General features: G+C 42.4%; 1 protein-coding gene across 2 annotated transcripts in view; it reads left to right on the top strand.

Moving 5' to 3' along the window:
- Nucleotides 1-9573, top strand: part of GLI1 (GLI family zinc finger 1) — a 183845-nt gene extending 174272 nt beyond the window's left edge. For both annotated transcript variants that reach the window (XM_068265153.1, XM_068265152.1), the window contains exons 8-12: nucleotides 352-501; nucleotides 1620-1784; nucleotides 2690-2950; nucleotides 4923-5205; nucleotides 7003-9573. In XM_068265153.1, the coding sequence (XP_068121254.1) occupies nucleotides 352-501; nucleotides 1620-1784; nucleotides 2690-2950; nucleotides 4923-5205; nucleotides 7003-9434 (3291 nt within the window). In that variant the 3' untranslated portion in view covers nucleotides 9435-9573. The remainder of the gene's footprint in view (nucleotides 1-351; nucleotides 502-1619; nucleotides 1785-2689; nucleotides 2951-4922; nucleotides 5206-7002) is intronic.
- The last annotated feature ends 14691 nt before the right edge of the window (nucleotides 9574-24264 follow it).

Below are 24264 nucleotides of genomic sequence, written 5' to 3'. Positions count from 1 at the left end.
ATTTGCTAGTAATTACTAGAAATATATGTGGCATTTAGAATTTTAGTTAACTTTGGTAGTTGTCATTTGAGTAAAGTATACATTTTCATGGAACACAAGTACTTCTCGCAGTCCACCTGTATACCGTGCAAGATTTTTTCTAAGTATGATTTCCCCTTGCTTATATTATTTTATGTACACCTGCAAACACAGACATCTCAATGCATTCATAACAGAAAATACTAGATAGATGTATCACATCTGTATTGCCATTCACCTAACTAATCAAGGTGCACAAAAGTGTAATAAGGGTTCCTGCCCTGTTCATTCACATTCATTCTAGAGTGGTCTATTCACATATCTCTTCCACAGCACATCAACAATGAACATATCCACGGGGAGAAGAAAGAGTTTGTGTGTCACTGGCAGGACTGCTCCAGGGAACTGAGACCCTTCAAGGCCCAGTATATGCTTGTGGTCCACATGAGAAGACACACTGGAGAGAAACCTCACAAGTGCACTGTAAGATTCATCTCAAAAAGAACCTGTCTCTGTAACTTTATTTTCAAATAATTTTTTCACATTTTAAGCATTAACTTTTTCTTAAAGAGTAACTGTCGGACATAAAATCTAAAATCAATTCTTTATTTTTATCCCCAGCAAGTAGCTGGTGATACTGCTTTTCAGGCATGGATTTATATCATTAGTACCAGTATATCTCTGTTGGAGCATTGATAGCACCTGCAGACAATGTGTATTGATATTATGGGCTACCTATGACTCTGTTTTGTAATGTAAACATTGACAGTACATTTTATTACTTATCAGAGTCTCATATTAAGTTGTTTTAATCTTGATAAGGTACATTAACATTTGAAATATCCATGGCCCATATGGAATTAACTTTTTCTCCTGAGTTCTCTCCTCTGTGATATTATCACACCTTGTCATAAAAGCCATTTAAACCACAAACAAGCAAGAAAATACTCAAAATAATGTTGATAGTATCTTTTCACCAATTGTAAAATGATGAAAAGTTATTTTAAAAAGAAGAAAGAAGAAAATGATCTCCTAGGAGATAACTCAAGAGAAAAAAGTTAATTACGGATGAGCCTATGTGTTTTGTTTCTTTAAAATAATTTTTTTATAGTACTGAGGGTGTTTTTTACTTTTAACAATTTTAAGCAAGAGGACAGAAGACACCTTTTACTTAACTTTCTGGCTGTGGGTGGTTTTGGTTGCCCTCTATTTAAAAGGATGACAGATTACACCATGAGCTCCCATGTTATTACCGCACCTTCTCAGGGGTACTTTGGTTGGGGAAGAATGCCTTGCCCTTAACGTTTGGATCAGTTTGCATTGGGAGTACTTGACTCCCTCTCCTCTGCAAGATATTCTCCCTTGTCAAAAGCCATGTGAGCCCATATTGGGCATGTGCAAAGTCTCTTGCTTGTTGACTCATGCCTCTTGGTCACTTCTGCTCACTATGTCTGTTGCCCTGCATTCTGATCAGGTGTCCAATTTTGTATAAGGATTTTATAAGTCTTTGAAAGTAGAAGTAGAAGCATGTTTTTTGTCAGATTTTTTTCCCAAGTCTAACTTCTAAATAAACTCAATCTGTGTTTTCATTTTCCTGGCAGTTTGAGGGATGTAACAAAGCCTACTCCCGTCTGGAGAACCTGAAGACCCATCTGCGTTCCCATACAGGAGAAAAGCCCTACGTGTGCGAACATGAAGGCTGCAACAAAGCTTTCTCTAATGCCTCTGACCGAGCAAAGCACCAGAACCGCACTCATTCCAATGAGGTATGACATAGACTGCAAACTGGCAACTGGAAGATACTGGATTATAACTTTCTGAGATGACTTTCTGAGAAGACTTGTACAGTATTGGTGCAACCATATTTGGGCAAAGGACACGCCCCCACCACACCTTCAGTTACACATTCATCAGACCTCAAGTCAGGCACAATAAAAAATGTATCAGCAAAACACATTTTCATTTTAAAACCACATTGGATATTTCTACCATCCCAAATCTTCTAGTATACAATACAATACAATACAATACAATACAATAACATTTGTAAAGCGCTGTTCTCCCATAGGACTCAAAGCGCATCAGCATTTGAAGACAAACATGGCAATAAATTAGTGATTGGACATAAAATTTAGCACAATGTGATATATTTTTTATTGGGCTTTCGGCAAATATATATATATATATATATATATATATATATATATATATATATATATATATATATATATATATATATATATATATGCATCAGGCCAAAAAGAGAGGCAAAAGGAGGACAGAGGGACAGGTGGATACTTCCAAAAAGATTTAAGTTTAGCCTCTCCAAAATAAAGACAGACGAGTGCTGTACAGGATTTATGCATTTTAATAACTTGCCATACATTTTGATAAATTGTTGAGAAATAAAACAACCAGTGAGGTTGGCCATAAATGGGATCTACAAGAAATTCAATATGTGACAAGTATGATAATCTATGGTGAGGGACAAATGTGGTTGATCGAAGCACTCAATACTTCTGATGTACATCTAGATTGTGCAGAAGGCCAGCCTAGGCAATGTTACAGCACTTATATTTAAATTGTGGGTAATGTATTTACTGAATAACTCAAACCAGTATGTTTAATAATAATAATAATAATAATAATAATTACATTTTATCTTATCTAGAAACCTTATGTGTGCAAGATACCGGGTTGCACAAAGAGGTATACTGATCCTAGTTCTCTACGAAAGCATGTGAAGACAGTCCATGGTCCTGAGGCTCACATCACTAAGAAACACCGTGGAGATGGCCTGCCTCGGAGCCATTCCTCACATGAGGGTAATGGACCTCAAGGGATGAAGAGTGATATCCAGCAAGACTTAGAAGTAAACTCTTCCCAAGCACGGAAGGAAGAGGGGAGGCTAACTGTGCCAGATATGTCATTGGTGAGAAACGGTTGAAATATGTATGTAGTACATATTTATTTGACCCAAATATCCAGGCACCTGGTTAATTCTGTGCTAGATATCAAGTTTCCACAGTTTCATAATGTATAAATCCCTTGTCTGACCCAAACTGGCTTTAACAATCTTACCTACCCGTAAAGGGAACCAGAGACGCCGGACTTATAAAAAGAAAAAACATTATATACATACCTGGGGCTTCTTCCAGCCCCATACGCACGGATCGCTCCCACGCCACCATCCTCCGCTTCCTGGATCCGCCGGTACTGGGTCCCATCACTTCCGGCGGACGTGGCCAATTGTCCGCATGAGCAGGGGCTCCCTCTATACCCTTACGCTTGCGACTGCACAATATGCAGCCGCACGCGTAAGGGTATGCCGGGAGCCCCTGTGATCCGGACATTTGGCCGCGTGCTGCCGCCGACTGGCCGAAACTACAGAACCCGGTACCGCCGGATACAGGAAGCGGAGGACGGTGGCGTGGGAGCGATCCGTGCGTATGGGGCTGGAGAAAGCCCCAGGTATGTATAAAATCTTTTTTCTGGGGCCTCTGGTTCCCTTTAAATATCATATACACACTAGATGATTCTCAACCAAGTCCGGTAAAGGACATGATTGCTGAGAATCTAGCAAATCTATGGCAGCCCAATAACCCCCTCAAAGTAAAACACTGGCTGGCATTGTTCTCACCCTTGACCCACCCATTCTGTCAACCCTCCTCCCCCTTCTATAGTAACATAATGCATTGTGAGCCTACAGGCTATCAGCATGTCTGTGCAGCCTCAGCCATGAACTGTCGTCCAAGGGATTGAGTTTTGATCTCTGCCCAGACATCCCTCATGCATGTGTACTTGACTTTACACTAACCTAATAGCCTATCCTCTGCCTAATAATTAGTGTAACCATCTACTACCCAGTGCCCTGCAAACTGCCTCACTTTTAACTTGCAATATAGTACACTCTTTCCTTACACTAACACTAAATCATTGACCAATCAGAATTGAAGGTGTGTACCAGGCTTTTAACCCAAATACTTAACCAGCTCTAACCCCTCTTATCTTCAACACGTTTATTTATACCTGTCAGGAAGGGGAGTCCTGATAATTAACTCCCCCAATCCTCACTACCATTACACCAAAAACTAGAATTCATTGCTTTGGTGTAATCCCCAAAAATATTGCCTTTTTCCTCAGCTTTATTTTAAGCTTTGCCTTATCATGATAGGGGATTTATAGCAATCTGAATTCCCCACTCTTGTAGTAACCCAGTAGTGGGTCATTGTGATCTTATTTGGCAGTAAGGCCACCTTATCACTTCTGCCACTCTGGTTGCAATCGTTTTTAGGTCTCTGGAGAGTCCCTCCAGTCAGATGAGAACTCAGCTAGGGGCCTAACTACCAAGCCTCTATCCCCCACCCCACATGACTCATCCTTGTCCACAGCATTGGTACAGAGGATAGACAATGCGTCAGTATGGGGCTGAGTAGAATGTGACCAGTATGGGAGGAGACAGTAGCAGTAGGCAGAGACATGACAAAAGAAAGAAGTATATGACTAAATACCAAGACTTGGTTGGGTTCAGCAGAGACCTGTTAGCACCAAAGGACTATGCTGCTGAGTTGGCAGGGTCACGTAGGATGTGTAGGAAGGCTGCCGTCCTACCCATTTGCAACCATGTCATGTTCTACAGGATCACTTTAAATTGTTATCACAGTTTGATTTCATCAGTTTACCTGTTCACAGACATTGAATCAGTGTCATCCACGATGACTGCTGCTGATCATACTAGGCAACAGTTTTATAAATCCCTGTTGTCCTGCATGGGCCCTTTCTACATCTTTGTATGTGCACTGCAGTAAATGCAGAACAGCAGACTTAGTGAGAACCAAAATGTTGCTTTTTTTTTAGACATTGTGAAGCAACTGAATTAGCATTATCTTTTTGTCATTCCACAGAAGTCCCAGCCCAGCCCTGGAGGACAGTCATCTTGCAGCAGTGAAAGGTCTCCTCTAGGCAGTACAAACAATAATGACAGTGGCGTGGAAATGAATGCCAATGCTGGAGGAAGCTTTGAGGACCTCTCCAACCTGGATGATATTCCTTCTGTAGAATCTGTCGGAACTGCAGGAACGTCAGCCCTTAGGAAGCTGGAGAACCTCAGAATTGACAAACTGAACCAGATGCGAAAGGCACCTCCTTCGGGAAAGTCTGTAAAATTACCTGCTATCCATAATACAGGTGAGTAATGCTAAGGTAATGCAAAAAGAAATTTGATAGCCTTACATATAATAACAAATAATAACATTACAGAAGGTACTTTCATGTACCATGGGATGTTTGTTATATTTCTGGTTGGTTTTTTGACTAACATATAACATAATACATATACATAATAGCAATATAGAGAGTATGGAAGAACAGAGATGATAGGATATTGGATACAGCAGGAAAGTCTTAAAGAGAAACTCCAACCTAGAATTGAACTTTATCCTAATCAGTAGCTGATACCCACTTTTACATGAGAAATATAATGATTTTCACAAACAGACCATCAGGGGGCGCTGTATGACTGATTTTGTGCTAAAACCCCTCCCACAAGAAGCTCTGAGTACCGCGGTACTCTGGGCAAACTGCCACAATGTAACAATGTTCACAGACAGGAAATGGCTGTTTACAGCTGTCTGTCACAGCCAAAACAGCTAGGAGCAGCTATATAACCTGCCCACAGTAAAAATGTCACCATGTAATAAATGTCAGAATGTAAATTGGAGAGAGGAAAGATTTTACAATGAGCAAACACTGACTAAATCATTTATACATAATTATGGTAAAAAATGAAGCACTTTTTTTACTACATTATTTTCACTGGAGTTCCTCTTTAAGTGTTGGTTGTTAGTTAGTGAATTGACAGAGGGTGGGCAATTGTGAAGAAATAGGTTTTGAGAAAATTTAAGGTGGTGGACAGTGTTATAGAATAAGGAAAAGAAGTCCACTAAATGGCACAGCCTGAGAGAAGTCTTGTAGCCATGCATGGCAAGTGGTATGAGTGTGGTAGACATAAATAAAGGTATGAAGGCGTGCAGGGGGTGGCTTGAGAATGTGCTCATAGATAACTCATAGTGGCCATGGGGTCATCATCAATAATGCGCTGCTAGGCCTAGTTCTTGTGCACTGCTGCTGACCCAGCCGAGCAGGAAGCAGCTTCTGCTGGCTTTTAGGAAAGAACACAGGGGGACAGAGGTGAATGGGGGGGAGCGGTGGGCATGAGGACTGCTCCCTGTACATGCCTGCTCCCCTCGTTCTTACAATCTTATTCGCCTCGGATATCCTTTAATACTAAAAATAATATATCAATAGAACAAATATGTTAATAGAATCCCATATGTTTCTTTAACGACTTCAGCCTACAGTGTCTAAAATCATATGTATCTGAGCAACGTTCACCTCCCATTCATTCGCCAATAACTTTATCGCAATTAATTGATCTATATCTTGTTTTTTTCCGCCACTAATTAGGCTTTCTTTGGGTAGTACATTTTGCTAAAAAAAATTTTTCTAAATCCATTTTAACAGGAAGATTAAGAAATAAATTGAAAAAATTCATTATTTCCAGTTTTTGGCCATTATAGTTTAAAATTAATACATGCTACCATGATTAAAACTCATGTATTTTATTTGCCCATTTGTCCCGGTTATTACACCATTTAAATTATGTCCCTATCACAATTTATGGTGCTCATATTTTATTTAGAAATAAAGGTGCATTTTTTTAATTTGCGTCCATCACTATTTACAAGCTTTTCTGCGGGGGACTTAGATCGGTGAATGGGAATTATATTCCCATTCACTGATCGGGGGGTAATGGCAGGCAGCGGGAGCGCGACTCAGGCAACAGCAGCAGTACAGTCTATCTGGACGGATATATCCGTCCAGATTGACTGAAGTGGTTATTAAATGGTTAAACTAAACCAGAAAAAAACTAAATAATTTTCCTCCAGTGCAATTTTTCTTAACATTCTTTCTTTTAATCCACAGCTTCTCAGGGAGAAATGTCAGGAATGTGCAGTCCCCTTGCTATGAGCCATGGCAACCACCTAATGGAATTGTCTTCTAATGATCATATAAGCTCACTGAATGACAGACGTAACAGCACAACCAGTACGATGAGTTCAGCATATACTGTCAGCCGTAGGTCTTCAGTAGTGTCACCATATCTTTCCAACCAGAGAGCAAGTGATCTTGGAAACATGGTGGACACATATGACCAAATGACTTCAGACTCTTTAAGACATTCCGGTGCCCCTTGTCTTCCAGGCCTAACTCCAGCACAGCAGTACAGACTAAAAGCAAAATATGCTGCGGCCACTGGTGGTCCACCACCTACACCTCTTCCTAACATGGAGAGATTTAATTTAAATAATCGAATGGCTTATCCTATTGGTGACTGTCGAGGACCATCTATGTTAGGTAATAGCTCTCAAAGGAGGCATAGCAATAACGAGTACCATACTTATGGGGCAGGAATAATTCACCCAGCTCAGGTTCCAGGGGCTGGTATAAGAAGAGCTAGTGACCCAGCCAGGCCTGGGGCTGATCCTCAGGCAGTTCCCAAAGTTCAGCGTTTCAAAAGTATGTCCAACATGAATACAGCCATGATGGGAAGACAGGCCATTGGTCAACAACAATGTTATGGAGGCTCTGATGTAAACCTACATAGACATATGTTTTCACCTAGGCCACCCTGCATCAGTGAGAATGTGTTTATGGAAGTAACCAGCACAGGTGGACCATCTCACAATAAGGAACACAATATGATGCCATTGGCCAATAACGACATGCAGCAGTATATGAACTATCAAGGGTCTCAGATGGCTGCTTCAACTAATCAAATTAATCCAAGTCACCAAGGTCAAGGGCTGGATGTTCAACATCAAAATGCATACCCAAATTCTCCAAGAGTTATGAGTGGTTTACCCATAAATCCACACAGTCATTCTGCCCAAGGCAATGTTTTAAGTCATTCAGATTTCAACCACTGCCAGATGATAACTCACAGTGAGACGTACCAAAATCCAAGGCAAATGGCCAACAACTCTAATTTACCCATTCAGTGGCACGAAGTAAGCTCAGCAACCATTGAAATGACTGCCAATCAAAGTCCAAACCATCAGGCAATGCAACCACATTTATCACCAGGAAATAATTGCCAGGGACATTATTCCAATGCAATATCAGAGTCCGCCAAACAAGTTTCCCTTGGGAATAACAATTCATCATGTCAACAGAGTATGTATGTAAATAATCCAAAGTACAACCACTTGGGGCAAGTCCAGATTAAACCAGAACAACAGTTTCATCAATCCATGTCCTCGATGGCCTCCTGCCAAAACATGAAGCATCATGCTGCACAGCAACAGGCCTTCAACCAGCCAAACACCATGGCTATGTCCCCAGGAAACATGACCTGTGATTATCAAGGACAACCGGACAACCAGCAAAATACATGCTACAATGCTGCCCTTAATCCCAATGCATTAAGCCCTCAAGGACGTAGGTCACACACGCCTATGATGCAAGTGAAAGAGATGATGGTGAGAAATTATGTACAATCCCAGCAAGCTCTGATGTGGGACCAACAACCTAAAAATATGCCAATGATGAACAGCACAGGGGAGGATGTGGATACAGGGCAGAATCAACATAGGAATACACCACATTCCCAGGCATATATCAGCCCTAAATACATGAACTATCAGGGAAAACAGGTGCAGAGCAACTTATTAAGTCCAAACTCACAGGACAGCCAGACAAATCACACTAAAACTTTGAAAAGTCCTGGAAGTCAGTGTTACAATTATGAAATGGTTCCCCATCCACCCAGTGGGCCAAAGACACTAAGTCGGCAACACAGTATAGCAAGTCAGTCCACCTATGTGGGTAGTCCACCACAGCTCAGTCCATCTTACCATTCAGCTGAGTCTAGTCCTAGAAGAATGGTGCCTCTGCCCCCCATTCACTCTCAGTCAGACAATGACACCACTGGCATTATGTATTACACAGGGCAAGGTGAGATGCATCATGTTAAAACAGGAATTCAAAAGTTTGCTCCCCCACTAAATCATCAAAGCAGCTGTGATGGCCATGGACAGTACAATTCAAACATGAATTTTATGAAGACGGACTCCATGCCATACAGCAGCTCCTGCCCAACATCAAATCCTTTGGACAGTCTGGACTTAGAGAACACTCAGATTGATTTTGCTGCCATCATAGATGACCCTGACCACACATCTTTAATGTCAGACAATGTGACTCCAACTGGCTTGTCGGGATCCTCTCAACCATCCTCACACTTGAGCACACCACGCAATCCATCAACCATGGTTCCAAACATGGCTGTAGCAGACTTGAACTCTATGCTGTCTTCTTTAGCTGGCGAAAATAAGTTCCTGAACACTATGTCTTGAGCAACCTGGAACTTCTCTCATGGGGACATAAGTGACAACTGCCCAGATCTAATGGATCATTCACGGTGCAGAGCTTGGTCGTTATCCCGATTTCTCTACAGATATGCTGGGACATTCTTATTTAGTGTGCTTACAAAAAATGCAATATTTTAGTTTTGGTGGCACTGAAACGTGCAGCCTTTCCAATACTATGTCTTATCTTTGTGTCATAAATGTATTCATTATGACAGATTTGCACATTTGCTTTATGTTTGTCAGATGTACAGTATTTGAAAATCTTTCATTATCTGTTTACTAAACATTAATCATAATACTTTTCTGCCTAGAATAGCAGACACGTTTCTTTTTTTAACAGTAACCCTGAACTGTTTAATTCTAACCACAACATCCTACTTTGCCAGGAGCCACATGCAGATATTTTCATAGTCATTTTATCTTTGGAATTGTTAATATGCTGTGTTACAATAGCTAGTCAGGAGCTGTAGCTTGGTGACAGTATAGTAAAGTATCCATCATTTATACAGAGGGACTTATGTAATGAGGAAAAGTGCAGTGCCCAAAGTGCAGTAACAGATCAGAAACCATCTTTCTTTATTTTGACTTTGCACATTGTTATTGCTCTTTGCACTGCCTGATTTCATAAGTGGATATGTCACTGGATACTAAAAGATCTATGTCAGGTTCTCAGGAATATTGCTAAACTCACAATCACAAAGTGTTCTTCTTCCATTGGTTGCAGTCAAGATAAGCACAACTTTGCTAATACAGAACTCCAAGCTCTGGTTCAAATAAGGTTTATTTGGGAAAATTGGGAAGTGTAAATATACCTGACAACTTTTGCCTTGTTCCTCTACTTTGCCAGGTGGAAAAAATACATGCATGGACTTTACAGCCTCAGCATGGTTATCCATAGTTCTTACTAAGTCATTTATCTATACTTGGTGGAATTTGCTCTGTGTGATTGTCCATCTTTGGCCTTGAGACCTTAAATTAATCAGCAGGCAAAGATGACATGATTTTACTTTTAAATGGGTGTTAGTGCTTGCTATGAAAGTAATATAAATGAATGCTTAAAGCGGAATATAACCCTGCATTTCAACTTTGCTCTAAAACATTATTTACAGTATATTATATGCAAAAAGCTTTTTTTTTTTACTAGACCAGCATTGGAAGGGTTACACAGAGCTTTAAAGTTCCTGGAGATTTCTGCAGTCGCATCCGAAGCTGACATAGATACATTTTGTTTACATAAATGTATCTAAGTGTTGAATGTGACTCACTCTCTCTGACTGAGAAGGAGCTGGAGGACAGCCAAAGAGTGTGTAACATTTCTCAATAGATACATTTAACTAAATAGAATGTAACAATCTGAACTTCTGCATATCTCTCCACGGAACTTTAAACCTCTGTGTTTAACCCTTCCAATGCTGGTCTAGTAAAAAAAAAATGCTTTATGCATATAATATGCTGTAAATAATGTTTTAGAGCAAAGTTGAAATGCAGGGTTATATTCCGCTTTAAATGACATCTATCGCAAAAAAAATTGTACAAAATAGAATACATACATATAAATGTACATTTCTCCCAGAGTGAAATGCACTATAAATGACTTGTTTTTCCCTATATCACTGTCACTTACAGTAGGTAGTACATTTCTGACAGATCTGTCAGGTTTTGGACTAATCCATTTCCTCATGGGGAACTCTGTTATTTCTTTATTTGCAAAAGCACTTGCAAATGAATCTGGAAGCTGACTGACACCTTTTTAAATATAATTTCCTAGGAGTGCTTCTATAAAAAAATAAAAGTTGGTACTGATCCCCCCATGAGGAGTTGGACTAGTCCAAAACATGTCAGATTTTTACCAACTATTGTGTGACAGCAATAAAGCGAAAAAAGGTGCTTTATAGAGCATTTTACTCACATTTTTATCTTACATTTTAACATTTTTCACAATAGTGGTCCTGTAAACAGTCGATGAAGGGGAATTTTAACTACCTGAATATGTGTCTGGACTGGTGCCTCGAACTCAGGATTACATACTAGACAACATCCTTTGGCCAAATTCAAGGATGAAACCAGCATGCCCCCTAAAAACTATTCGTACTTAGGATCTATACGCAACTTGATTCTTTATTGTTATTGTATGCATTATTTGTATGGATACTGAAGAGCATATTTCCCTGAAAGCATAAACTTGTAAAAGGAAAGGTTCTCAAGCATTAGAAATACATACAGAAATTACAGGCATGCAGATATTACACACCACATATTCATAACAATTACTCTTCACTGCCACAGTATCTCTCCCCGTGGTGTCAACATACTTGCATGCTTGCTATTTCCTGTGGTCCTGAAATCCATTTGCTGTGATTAGTCAGCATGCATATCATTAAGCTGCATGTGGAGGTGGGGGGTAGGGTTCCCATATCATCAATATAATACCTTCAAGTAGATTATTTTAATAATTGGCATCTACATAATGAATTTCAATTAAGTTTCACACTTCACTGTTTCACACATGTGAAAGAGCCCTAATGTAAAAGAGCCCTCATAGTAATACTGGGGTGTTTTAATCTCCACGTTTGGCCTAAAGTAGCTGCTTGTAACAGTGACACAATCTCTTCTATAACATAATAATGTTTTAGTTGGAATAACTTTACTTTGGCTAGCAGTGCACAACCTCAGTAAAACAGAACCTCAACAGATATATAGAGACACCAGAGATTTCTTTCACTAAGTCTTTATTGCATAAACTCGAAAAAAATGGAAATAATACAAAACAATCAAGTCAAGCATATAGAAGCTTACATTATCATTAGAAGACAGTATCAGTCAGGTGCAATAAAGTGTACAACCCTAAAGGCAACCATAGAACAAACAACTAAAAAAACAAAAGTTTCTAAATAATCTCAGATTTCAGTAAAATCTTTGTTGGGACAAATATAGTTTTATAGCATAAGCAGTTAGACACTGTTTGTCATTCACAGGCCAACCTAGGAAATATTGGTATAATCTCCATCTTCAAATATCCCGGAGCTTGCCCAGCCTTCCCAATTCACTGTGTAAATAGTAATAGTATGATGAATATAATCCATCAATCTCTCTTCCGCCACTCTAGTCATAATCTGGTCAAATGGAGACACCAGAGATTTCAGAGCTGCCATGTTATTGCCTTTATCAACTCCTCAGGTTCCCTTATATGTGATGTTAATGTGCCACATGGATGCCACAGGTGACTAAGTGCAGTATATTATTAAAAAAAAACTTGTATTCTTTAAAGGGAATGTTTTACAAAACAAAACACCTGCCATTCTGTGACTGGTGAGCTGCAAAGTATCTCTGGAACGTTTATATCATTTGGTTTCGCTGAAGTGGAATTCCGATGAAGTTTAAGAGTCAGATATTGGCGGAGTCCATCTGTAAGCTTCACAAACTGACCTTTACCATTGTGACAGATTCCCCAAAATTATTTCTGTTCCTAAAACTTCTTAAAGACCACCTCCAGCCAAAAAAAGGTCTGAATAGCATTACATATATGTACTCTCGGATCAGTGAATAATGGCGCACAGTGCACATGCATAAAAATGGCGCCGCATTAAAAAGATACGCTTATCGCTATTTATCGTTAGTACTGCATAATAATGGTGCACAGGGAAAAAAGAAGAAAAACGGCACACAGTAACATTATTTATCAATAGCGCCGTTCATATGCCAAACAGCAGATGCCATTGCGCTCAGTAACGTTATTTATCAATAGCTAACCTACATAAGCCAAACTGCAGACGTTATTTAACCTTCCTGGCGGTAAGCCCGAGCTGAGCTCGGGGTAAGCCGCCGGAAGGCACTGCTCAAGCCCCGCTGGGCCGATTTGCATAATTTTTTTTTTGCTGCACGCAGCTAGCACTTTGCTAGCTGCGTGCAGTGCCCGATCGCCGCCGCTACCCGCCGATTCGCCGCTATCCGTCGCGCCGCAGCCGCCCCCCCCCAGACCCCGTGCGCTGCCTGGCCAATCAGTGCCAGGCAGCTCTATGGGGTGGATCGGAATCCCCTTTGACGTCACGACGTCGATGACGTCGGTGACGTCATCCCGCCCCGTCGCCATGGCGACGGGGGAAGCCCTCCGGGAGATCCCGTTCTTTGAACGGGATCTCCGGATCTCCGATCGCCGGCGGCGATCGGAGGGGCTGGGGGGATGCCGCTGAGCAGCGGCTATCATGTAGCGAGACTTTGTCTCGCTACATGAAAAAAAAAAAAAAATTAAAAAAAAAAGATTTGCTGCCCCCTGGCGATTTTTTTTCAAACCGCCAGGAGGGTTAACTGCAAAACGGTGAATGGATTTAATGTAACACTGTCAAGGTTAGGGTTAGGCACCACCAGGGGAGATTTAGGGTTAGGCACCACCAGGGAGGTCTTAGTGTTAGGCACCACCAGGGGGTGCTTAGGGTTAGGCACCTCCAGGGGGGTGGTTAGGATTAGGCACCACCAGGGGGGTCTTAGGGTTAGGCACCACCAGGGGAGTCTTAGGGTTAGGCACCACCAGTGGGGGTGCTTAGGGTTAGGCACCCCCAGGGGGGTGGTTAGGGTTCGGCACCACCAGGGGGGTGCTTAGGGTTAGGCACCATCAGAAGGGTCTTAGGGTTAGGCACCTCCAGGGGGGTGGTTAGGGTTAGGCACCATCAGGGGGGTGGTTAGGGTTAGGCACCACCAGGGGGGTTTAGGGTTTAGGGATAGGTACATAGAGGGTTCTGTGTGTTAACGCTAAATAACGATAAGGCTTTAACGCTAAATAATGATAAGGCTTCAACGTTAAATAGCGATAAGCGAAAAATGGATTAGCGGCAACACCATGCGCCATTATTCGCAGGCGCCATTTTCAAATGGATCCATAATGCACTGTGTACTGTTAGATGAACGTATAAAGTTTGCATCTGGTACATCATAGTGGATAGAACAGACTCACATCTATATCTTTAGTAGCACTTTCTTATTTCTAAAGTACCGTACATCCTCAGCATGTGTCCTCCCCTCCAGCCAGGTTCCCTCCTCTGCCCCCCCCCCCTACCTTCTTTCTGCCTGCCTGGATAAAATTATATCTCTTTGCATGGTGTTTAACAGGGAGGAGACGATAGAGAACTGCTGTAGACTGTATTATCCTGTCTGTCTGCTATAATTCTTATTTCAGATGTCTGTTTGCCTGCCTAGATTAGATCACATGGACATGAGGGGTGGAGTTATGACATCAATCCCCCAGCATCCTTTGCACCTATTGTTTAGAAAGAAAAAAATGCCAGGGCCATGGAAATCCTAAAAAAAATTGTACCTTTAACTTGGATTAATTTTCCAGGGAGCACTAAAAGGGTTAAGCCTCAGTGTAACTGTATGAGAAGACAGCTGTGGCAGATCTCTTAACAGAGTTCCTGCAGTCTATTCACAGCTAATGATACGAACTAATTGGGCACTTTGCTAAACAAACACAGAGCAGTGAATTTCATCAGCAACTATATGTGGAATAAAGACTTTTCATTGTGTGCTGTGCACGAGTTTAAGCCCACTGCTTTATACAGCAGTGACACAGAGCTGCAGAGTTCAAATTAAAATCAGATCTATTATAAGGCCTCATGAGAGACGAGTTGGCATATATAGCTTGTGTCCTATAGACAAGGGTGGTCGGTGGACAATATGGAGCCTGGAGGTGCACTGTTGGTTGGGTCAGTTTGGCATCTATATAGAACTGTAAGCATCTATGACTTCATGCTGGAAAATTAAGACTCCAAATAAAGTGATTTACTTGGATCCTCTACCCCTTATTTTGTATGCTTAGTTGCTTACTGTAATTATATAGCACATTGCCTGCAACTTTGTAAATTTGTCATTGACAGCTGCTATTCACAGATAAGAGGTGAGTGGGGTATTGCTTGCACTGACACTTGGAGAGCAGGATAGGACTGTTACCACTCCTCTGAACTCCATTTTCTACGCTGGCCTAACACAAAACTAGCTCTTTTTAGAATTATTTTATTAGAAGAGAAGTATGCTTGCTGGTATTCTCGAGTCACTAGATCCATGACCTATACCACGAGTGTCACAGGTGTCAAACTTCAGTCCTCGTGGACCATATTCATGCCAGTCTCTAGGATGGGCAGAAAAATAGAGAAATGCGCTCTACTTGATGAACCACGCCTTTCCTGATTTGTCCCATCAATTCATTTAAGATGTGCCAAAAATGTGTAAGGACCTCGGCCTTTGAGGACTGGAGTTCCACATTGCTGATCTATGCTAATCACGCATTGTTCAGTAACATGTAACAAGTGTGGAGACTGGAAGTTCGGACTCCGCTAGCTACATATCTACTCCAAGTCACTGGAGGTGATTTTACTGAGGGAGATGTACAGTGAGGGGAAACTGTGTTCACTTCAGATACCCACTCAGGTTTAGGGTAATTTTATATAATTATATGCACCTAACAGAGGTTATCTTTTTTACACCTCCTTTAGTAAAGCTACATTAGCGACATTAGTTTACTTTTGCCCAGTATGACATTTTGCAGTTAGATTGGTCACCAGTCGTATGTCTGTACAATTCTGAAGTATTAACCCTATTGGGAAAATTAGTATTCTGCTCTGTCTTGAATTACTTCAGCCCCTTGCTTTTCATAGGTGAAGGTTCCTGATTCCTGACCATTGTCCCTTCTTACAGGGATAAATAGGACCTCTGAGCTACAAGGTGATGTTCTAGTCAAGCATGGAGGTTGTCAAGTCATGGCCTGAAGATTGTAGCTAATTGAAATCACTCCTAAATAGTGACATGAAGTAAAAGGAATAACTTATGTGAGGGTTCTTCTCACACAATAAGTTATCCTAACTTCTGTGAGGGTTCTTCTTACACAATAAGTTCTCCTAATACAAAATGCCAAAGAACACCTATCCTCAATGAAATTCATTATTTTCTTCATATTACTGTATGTTTCATTTTTACTTTGGAACAAAAACAATATAAATGTAGAGTATGGGAGTGATGCTTAAAGGATACTGTAACCTTATTTCTTATCTACATCCAAAGGTTTAAAGAATGTGTATGTACAAAATAATGAAACACACAAAAAAAGTTTTATTTTTTAATAGCTTGTAAATCCGTTTACTGTTTTGTACAGTGTGTATTTTATATTTGTAAATTCATTTTTGATAGCCTTTTTTCATAATAAGACAATAAAACATGTCTCATTTGACAGTATTGCTTTATTGAACCGATCTATGTGTGTGTTTTATATGGCTGTGATTAAAATATGGGTGAATAAATGAAGAGCAGGAAGACAATTCTGTATTGCAAAATTAAGTGTAAAGAACAAAATATGAATATGTCTACTGAAAGGATTCTTTATCAGCAGAGCTATGAGATTACATTTCGGCATTGAAAATCGAGCATCTTCACATGGCTTGAGACAGGGATCCAGTATAGTTAGCCAGGTATAATTGTCCTCAGTATAGGTAGCCAGGTATAGGTGCCCTCAGTATAGATAGCCAGGCATAGTTGCCCCAGTATACGTGTCCAGGTAAAGGTGCCCCCAGTATAGATAGGTATAGTTGTCCCAGTATAGTAAGCCAGGTATGGGTGCCCCCAGTATTGGTAGCCAGGTATAGGTGCCCCCAATATAGTTAGCCTGGTATAGGTGCCCCCAGTATAGGTAGCCTGGTATAGGTGCCTACAGTATAGGTAGCCTGGTATAGGTGCCCCCAGTATAGGTAGTCTGGTATAGGTGCCCCCAGTATAGGTAGCCTGGTATAGGTGCCCCCAGTATAGGTAGTCTGGTATAGGTGCCCCCAGTATAGGTAGCCTGGTATAGGTGCCCCCAGTATAGGTAGACTGGTATAGGTGCCCCCAGTATAGGAAGCCTGGTATAGGTGCCCCCAGTATAGGTAGTCTGGTATAGGTGCCCCCAGTATAGGTAGCCTGGTATAGGTACCCCCAGTATAGGTAGTCTGGTATAGGTGCCCCCAATACAGGTAGCCTGGTTTAGGTGCCCCCAGTATAGGTAGTCTGGTATAGGTGCCCCCAGTATTGGTAGCCTGGTATAGGTGCCCCCAGTATAGTTAGCCAGCATGTCCCTCCTACCGTCACTCATTTACCTGATCGAGTCGGGCGGCCCCCTCCTCCACCACATTATCCTGGGATTTCCCTTGCTGCCAGAGACCTCATATCTGCGGTGACCTGCAGTGGAGATGGGAGAGCGGTTCCCCTAGTAACGGCGCATAATCAGAAAGTAAGCACTTCCTGTATATATGCCGCTACTAGGGCACCGCTCTCCTGTCTCCACTGACCTATTTCCAGCTTCTCTTTCTTATGAGCACAGGCGTCTAATCGATGCTTGTGTTCAATATCTGTAATTGGGCACCCAAGCAGTGAGTTACGGGTAGTAGCCAATCAGCTACTACATAGGAGTTAATGATAATACCTAAAGAGGACACTGTTGAGGACCATAGAGAATGAAACGTCAAGAATTTCTATTATATTGACACAATTGCTTGCAACATCCATAGTGGTTACTACACATTCATAGTAAAGACTTAATAGAGTCAGAATGCCAAACAGGTCAGATCACAGAGGAACATGCTGCCAAAAGAAAGGATAGTCTATCCCCTAGCCAGATGGTGCTGCTGTTGAACCATTGGATATGAAGGATGCATCCCTAGGCCAGGTAACTATGTAATCGAATGCAGATAAACATAATAAAATGGTTTGCAAGTGTAAGTGCAGTGCAGCTTGAACTGCAGAGGACCAATTTAAGATCTTAGAGCCATGATACAGGGGATTCAGCTTCCACTGAGCCTCAGCCACTGACCTTATTTGCCACTGAACAACTTGATGGGACTTTAATTAGTGTTTAGTTATTTAAGGGCTAAGCATCTAGCCATCCTAGTGTAGGTGTCACTAGAAAGTATGTTGAGACAATTGGAGGCTGTAAAGTGATGCTCTGCCCACTCGCAGCAATGAGTTAAGAGTTGACAAGAAAGCTCATTTTACCCAGTGGACAGTTGTTGAAAGTAACTTATGAAATTCACTGGGCAGGCCATCTAGGCATTAAATAGACCAGTCACTGTCCAAGTGAAGAATAATTGTGATTGTCCTTGTTGTGGGTGCAGACATAAACCACTGTAGTACACTGTAGCAACACACACCACCCGACACTCAGTACTGTTTCTTGAGGGAGGACAGAAAGACAGCCTGCATAAGTCCCTTCTCTTCACCTCTACGCTCCATATGGCAACATGTACACCAAAGCAAAGGAACGTGCAACCGGTGCAATCACTGGGAAGAAAGTCTAAATGGATATGGTACATCAAAACAAACCGGGCAACTGTATCCTTGTTCCGCTTTCTTATTTATTGTGTCTTGATGCCAAACATATTACAAGCATACATACAGTCTTGATACGTCAAACCTGTTGCAGATGTCAGCGCTGAGGTGTGCCAGGGTGTGGGTGACCAGGGTAAGGGGACTGCACAACGCCGTTTCGCGCCTGACTGGCGCTTGTTCACGTGCTGGTATCCTGTGTTCAAAGAAGCGCCGTGCGGCTTCCTGTATATATCTTTGGAAGCCGCACCCTGGGCGCTTGTGATTGGTTGGTGGAGCTGGTGTCACTAGGGGTCGGGGGTGAGAGGGGCGGGGCCACGCCGACCAGCGGCGAAGAGTGATGATGCGCTGCATATCCATGGGGAACGTGGGCAGCGTTCAGGTTGCTATGGCAACAAATGACTGTGTTTCATGCAGCTTACGTATAGTGCAAGTGAAATAACATGTGCATTATTGTGCAACATTGAAAACATTTTTAAAACATTATTCTTGATTAGTGTTCACATCTAAAGTGCTCTGTGCTTGTTCAAATGAGTGCATAGGAGGAACTTCTAACAACATTATGGAACAAAATGCAAGCATGCTATAGCATGAAGCAGAAATCATTTTATCATAGTCACATTTACTTGTTACCCACCAGGTTAAAATTACCTCTTTATTTCTAAATCTAATAAAACCTCTATAAAAAACCAAACCCCTTTAAAAAGACTGGGGTGATATTATCTATTCTGAGGGAGACCCTGGGGATACATAATCCTCCTCACTTTTCTGGACGTCCACATCCATTGCTAGGAGTCACAGGCAGGCATCCATCGATTTTGTCTGCTTGGATCTATAATCTTATTAGTCAAGGGGAGGGGTACATAAAAGCTCCATGGGGTAAAGGGGTACATACTTGCATCCTGCATTATGGGGCTGCAGGGTCGACTTCCCCTACAGCCACAAAGGGAATACAGATGTATGAAGATCAAGTGTACCAGATCCATGCTATATGTCAGAACTGCAATCCGGGCATTCCATATAAATATTATAGATGATACGTGTGCTTACGTTACAGGGGCCAATGTGGGGGTCCACCCCCTCCCCATATAATCTTACAGCACACTGAGACGGGTCCATTTATTAATGGATCCACATTGCTTATTGCACAAGTTTTTTCGCGTTTGGGTCTTGTGTACAAGGACTTACAAGCTAATAGCCCAGATTCGTTATGGCATATTCCAGGGTACCAGTAAGAAAGGAAATAAAGAGAAAGGGGGAAGGGGGAAAAAAGAAGTCACACATTCGGGGAAGCAAGGGCCAATGGCTACCCGGACCCTATGTGGTCTTTTGCCCATGTGATTTTTATTACATAGGCAAAACCACCAGGCCCCTTAAAGAGAGAATAAATGAGCACTTTAGGTCCATTAAATCTGGGAAGGGGTGCCCCCGACTTATCGAGCATATAAGGGAAGCGCATGGAGGCAATGCCAAATGCTTGAGATTTGCGGGTCTCCTGCATGTCAGCCCCTCCAGAAGAGGTGGAGATCGGGATCGTGAGTTGACTCGGCGGGAGTCGCGGGTGATTCTACGCACGGAAGCAATGGGACCAATAGGTCTCAATGATAGGCTGGAATTAGCTTGCTTCATTGATCCATAAGCTTCCCTCGTTCTCGATGGGTCCGGCACCTCAAAACCATGGGATAGGAGCCACCCATGGTATAAACCAGAAAAGTCCCTTCCTCTCTTTTCTTCATCTGGTGGTGGGATCTTTATGTTCGGGTTCTGGTAGACACATGCTCTCCCCTCTGCTCCCATTGGTCTGTTTTGAACCCTGGCCTCCTCGAGACCCAAAACCGTAGTCTGTTTAACCATTGGCCCCTGCCTTCTTGAGTCCGTGATTTGTACTTATGTCGCTAACCGGATAGGTCCGTCCCTTTCTTCCCTCTCCTTGGTTGTGAGATCTTTGTGTCCGGGCTTTGGAAGACACAAGTTCTTCTTTCTACCCCCACTGGCCTTTATCGATTTCTGACCTCCTTGGAACCCTAAAACCTGGTCCGGGTAGCCATTGGCCCTTGCTTCCCCGAATGTGTGACTTCTTTTTTCCCCCTTCCCCCTTTCTCTTTATTTCCTTTCTTACTGGTACCCTGGAATATGCCATAACGAATCTGGGCTATTAGCTTGTAAGTCCTTGTACACAGGACCCAAAAGCGAAAAAACGTGTGCAATAAGCAATGTGGATCCATTAATAAATGGACCCGTCTCAGTGTGCTGTAAGATTATATGGGGAGGGGGTGGACCCCCACATTGGCCCCTGTAACGTAAGCACACGTATCATCTATAATATTTATATGGAATGCCCGGATTGCAGTTCTGACATATAGCATGGATCTGGTACACTTGATCTTCATACATCTGTATTCCCTTTGTGGCTGTAGGGGAAGTCGACCCTGCAGCCCCATAATGCAGGATGCAAGTATGTACCCCTTTACCCCATGGAGCTTTTATGTACCCCTCCCCTTGACTAATAAGATTATAGATCCAAGCAGACAAAATCGATGGATGCCTGCCTGTGACTCCTAGCAATGGATGTGGACGTCCAGAAAAGTGAGGAGGATTATGTATCCCCAGGGTCTCCCTCAGAATAGATAATATCACCCCAGTCTTTTTAAAGGGGTTTGGTTTTTTATAGAGGTTTTATTAGATTTAGAAATAAAGAGGTAATTTTAACCTGGTGGGTAACAAGTAAATGTGACTATGATAAAATGATTTCTGCTTCATGCTATAGCATGCTTGCATTTTGTTCCATAATGTTGTTAGAAGTTCCTCCTATGCACTCATTTGAACAAGCACAGAGCACTTTAGATGTGAACACTAATCAAGAATAATGTTTTAAAAATGTTTTCAATGTTGCACAATAATGCACATGTTATTTCACTTGCACTATACGTAAGCTGCATGAAACACAGTCATTTGTTGCCATAGCAACCTGAACGCTGCCCACGTTCCCCATGGATATGCAGCGCATCATCACTCTTCGCCGCTGGTCGGCGTGGCCCCGCCCCTCTCACCCCCGACCCCTAGTGACACCAGCTCCACCAACCAATCACAAGCGCCCAGGGTGCGGCTTCCAAAGATATATACAGGAAGCCGCACGGCGCTTCTTTGAACACAGGATACCAGCACGTGAACAAGCGCCAGTCAGGCGCGAAACGGCGTTGTGCAGTCCCCTTACCCTGGTCACCCACACCCTGGCACACCTCAGCGCTGACATCTGCAACAGGTTTGACGTATCAAGACTGTATGTATGCTTGTAATATGTTTGGCATCAAGACACAATAAATAAGAAAGCGGAACAAGGATACAGTTGCCCGGTTTGTTTTGATGTACCATAGACATAAACCGCTGCTGACAGTTTTATGCTATTTTCTAGAGGTCGGGAAAGGCAAAGGCCGCAGATGCCTACAAGGTCTTTTACACTTACTGCCCTTTGCTCTTACTGCCCCACACGATATGCGTCAGTGTCGTGTACAGAATTGACGGAAGAGCCACCCCGGAGGTTTCAGAGACGGACATCATGTGGAGGCTGACACAGAACAGGTAATGTATAAATGCACTCATGGGGGGCATATTTACCCCCCAATTTACTTATACGTTACAGGGGCAGTGGCAGGTGTTTTGTCATTTCGTTGCTCGTTCCGAAATCAGCCACCGTACTGCCGCACACCTGCTCAACCAACCTTAGCCCGACATCTTGCATCAGACGCGATCCATTAACATGACCAATTTCAGCCCGAAATTGGTTGCATCGTCAGTTGGGCTTGCACTTAGAGGCACCACTTTTCAACCAATTCAATAATAATAATAGAATAAGTTAGTTGATGGGCACGGTGCAGGCACCATGTAAAATTGCAGATCATCGCCTGAGAATATTTATGCTAGTGGGGTTTCCTGCAGAGATTCTTAATGACATAAGGTAATTTATGTCTGACTGGGTTCTTTCTCCGCTTTTTATAAAATATCAAGTACTGTATAAAGAAGCTGATACTAATATTTATCGACATGCCCAGCAGGTGGCAGCCAAGTATCATGCAATCTTGGTATTTCCCATCAGTATCCAGACTGAAAAAGTACAACTGAAGTACAACTAAACTGTATTTCTGGTATACGTTGAGGAGTATTGCAGATAAGATGCAGCAGTCAGATCTTGGCTACTTTTCCGGACCTGAAAGTCCGGCCACAAAACAGGGTTCACTGGAGCTAATCAGAGCCTCATTTTTGGTAGCAGCCTATGCTGCTGATATGACAAGACTGTATAGTACACAGCCTTGCCACCACTTTGTTGTCATGCCGTTTTTTCAGGTTTGTTTTATGAAATTCAATGCAGGTTGGGTAGGTGAGTATGAAGGATCATAATGGATGTTGCAATGGAAGTAGTGATGAGGGATTTCACTGGGTGGTCCTGGTGGGTAAGATGGGATCAATCTGGGTGCTGCTGGTGCATGGAATTAAATTGGGCGCTGGTGGGGAGTGGTGAGGACATAAGGGAAAACATTTAGGCAGGGAACACGCTTGTCTTTCAGTTTTCTGCGTGCGTTTTTCTGCATACTTTTTCTGCACACTAAGGGCTTGATTCACTAACCGGCACTAAGTGTTAGCGCCGGTGTGAAAAGCCCTTTTTGGCCGCTAGTGTGCGCAAAGCTACTTTGCGCGCGGCCCTGTGCACTGTGCGTGCAGCGTGGGTGCACCGATATTAGTGCGCGGTGCGACAATAAAGTTGCACCCGCTGGCCCTTAAAAGTCGGGTGCCCCCGAAATGGCGCATCATAGCGCTGCTTAATGGGCACCCGATGCGTCATTTTCATTGCATCGGGTGCGACTTCTAAGGGCCAGCAATGCGCACTATTACCCGCGCAGTGAGCGGGATTGTTTCAACTGTGTGGGCGCAAACCACCTACCGCCGTGGTTTGCGCACATTAACACTTAGGGCACACTAACCGGCTTAGCGCTGGTTAGTGAATCAAGCCCTAAGTGTGTTTCTATGTAGGAAAATGGGCACTTTTTTTCACAGCAACTGATGTAATTGATAGAGAAAACTGGCAAAAATGTGCAGAGTCATCATGCAGAATGTCAGTTTATTTATTTGCGTGCAAAAAACTTGCAAAAAACTTATTAAGTGTGAACTAGCCCATTGATTAACAGGAGTTCTCAGAAAACGCTGACAAAACGCGCACAAAAACATTCAAGTGTGTTCCCTGCCTAAGTGTTGCTAGTTAAGTCCTCAGATTTGTTTCTCCTGCTTCTGGTATATAAGTTAGGTCATATTAGGGTCTTTGCTTTGGTTGACTCCGTGTGACAATACCTCTCATATGGACTTTGTTGCCATTTTGATTTAAGAGATGGGATGATTATCCCTTATTACATCCTTATTAGATTAGCCTTATGCTGCTTTCTAATTTAATCTTATGAGTTACAGCAGATCTATAGGGCCTAGTTCACAC

This window comes from Hyperolius riggenbachi, chromosome 2 (assembly GCF_040937935.1).
Source record: "Hyperolius riggenbachi isolate aHypRig1 chromosome 2, aHypRig1.pri, whole genome shotgun sequence".
In the NCBI taxonomy this organism is placed as follows: domain Eukaryota; kingdom Metazoa; phylum Chordata; class Amphibia; order Anura; family Hyperoliidae; genus Hyperolius; species Hyperolius riggenbachi.
The sequence above is the reverse complement of the archived record's forward strand: the minus strand, read 5'-3'. Positions and strand labels throughout refer to the sequence as shown.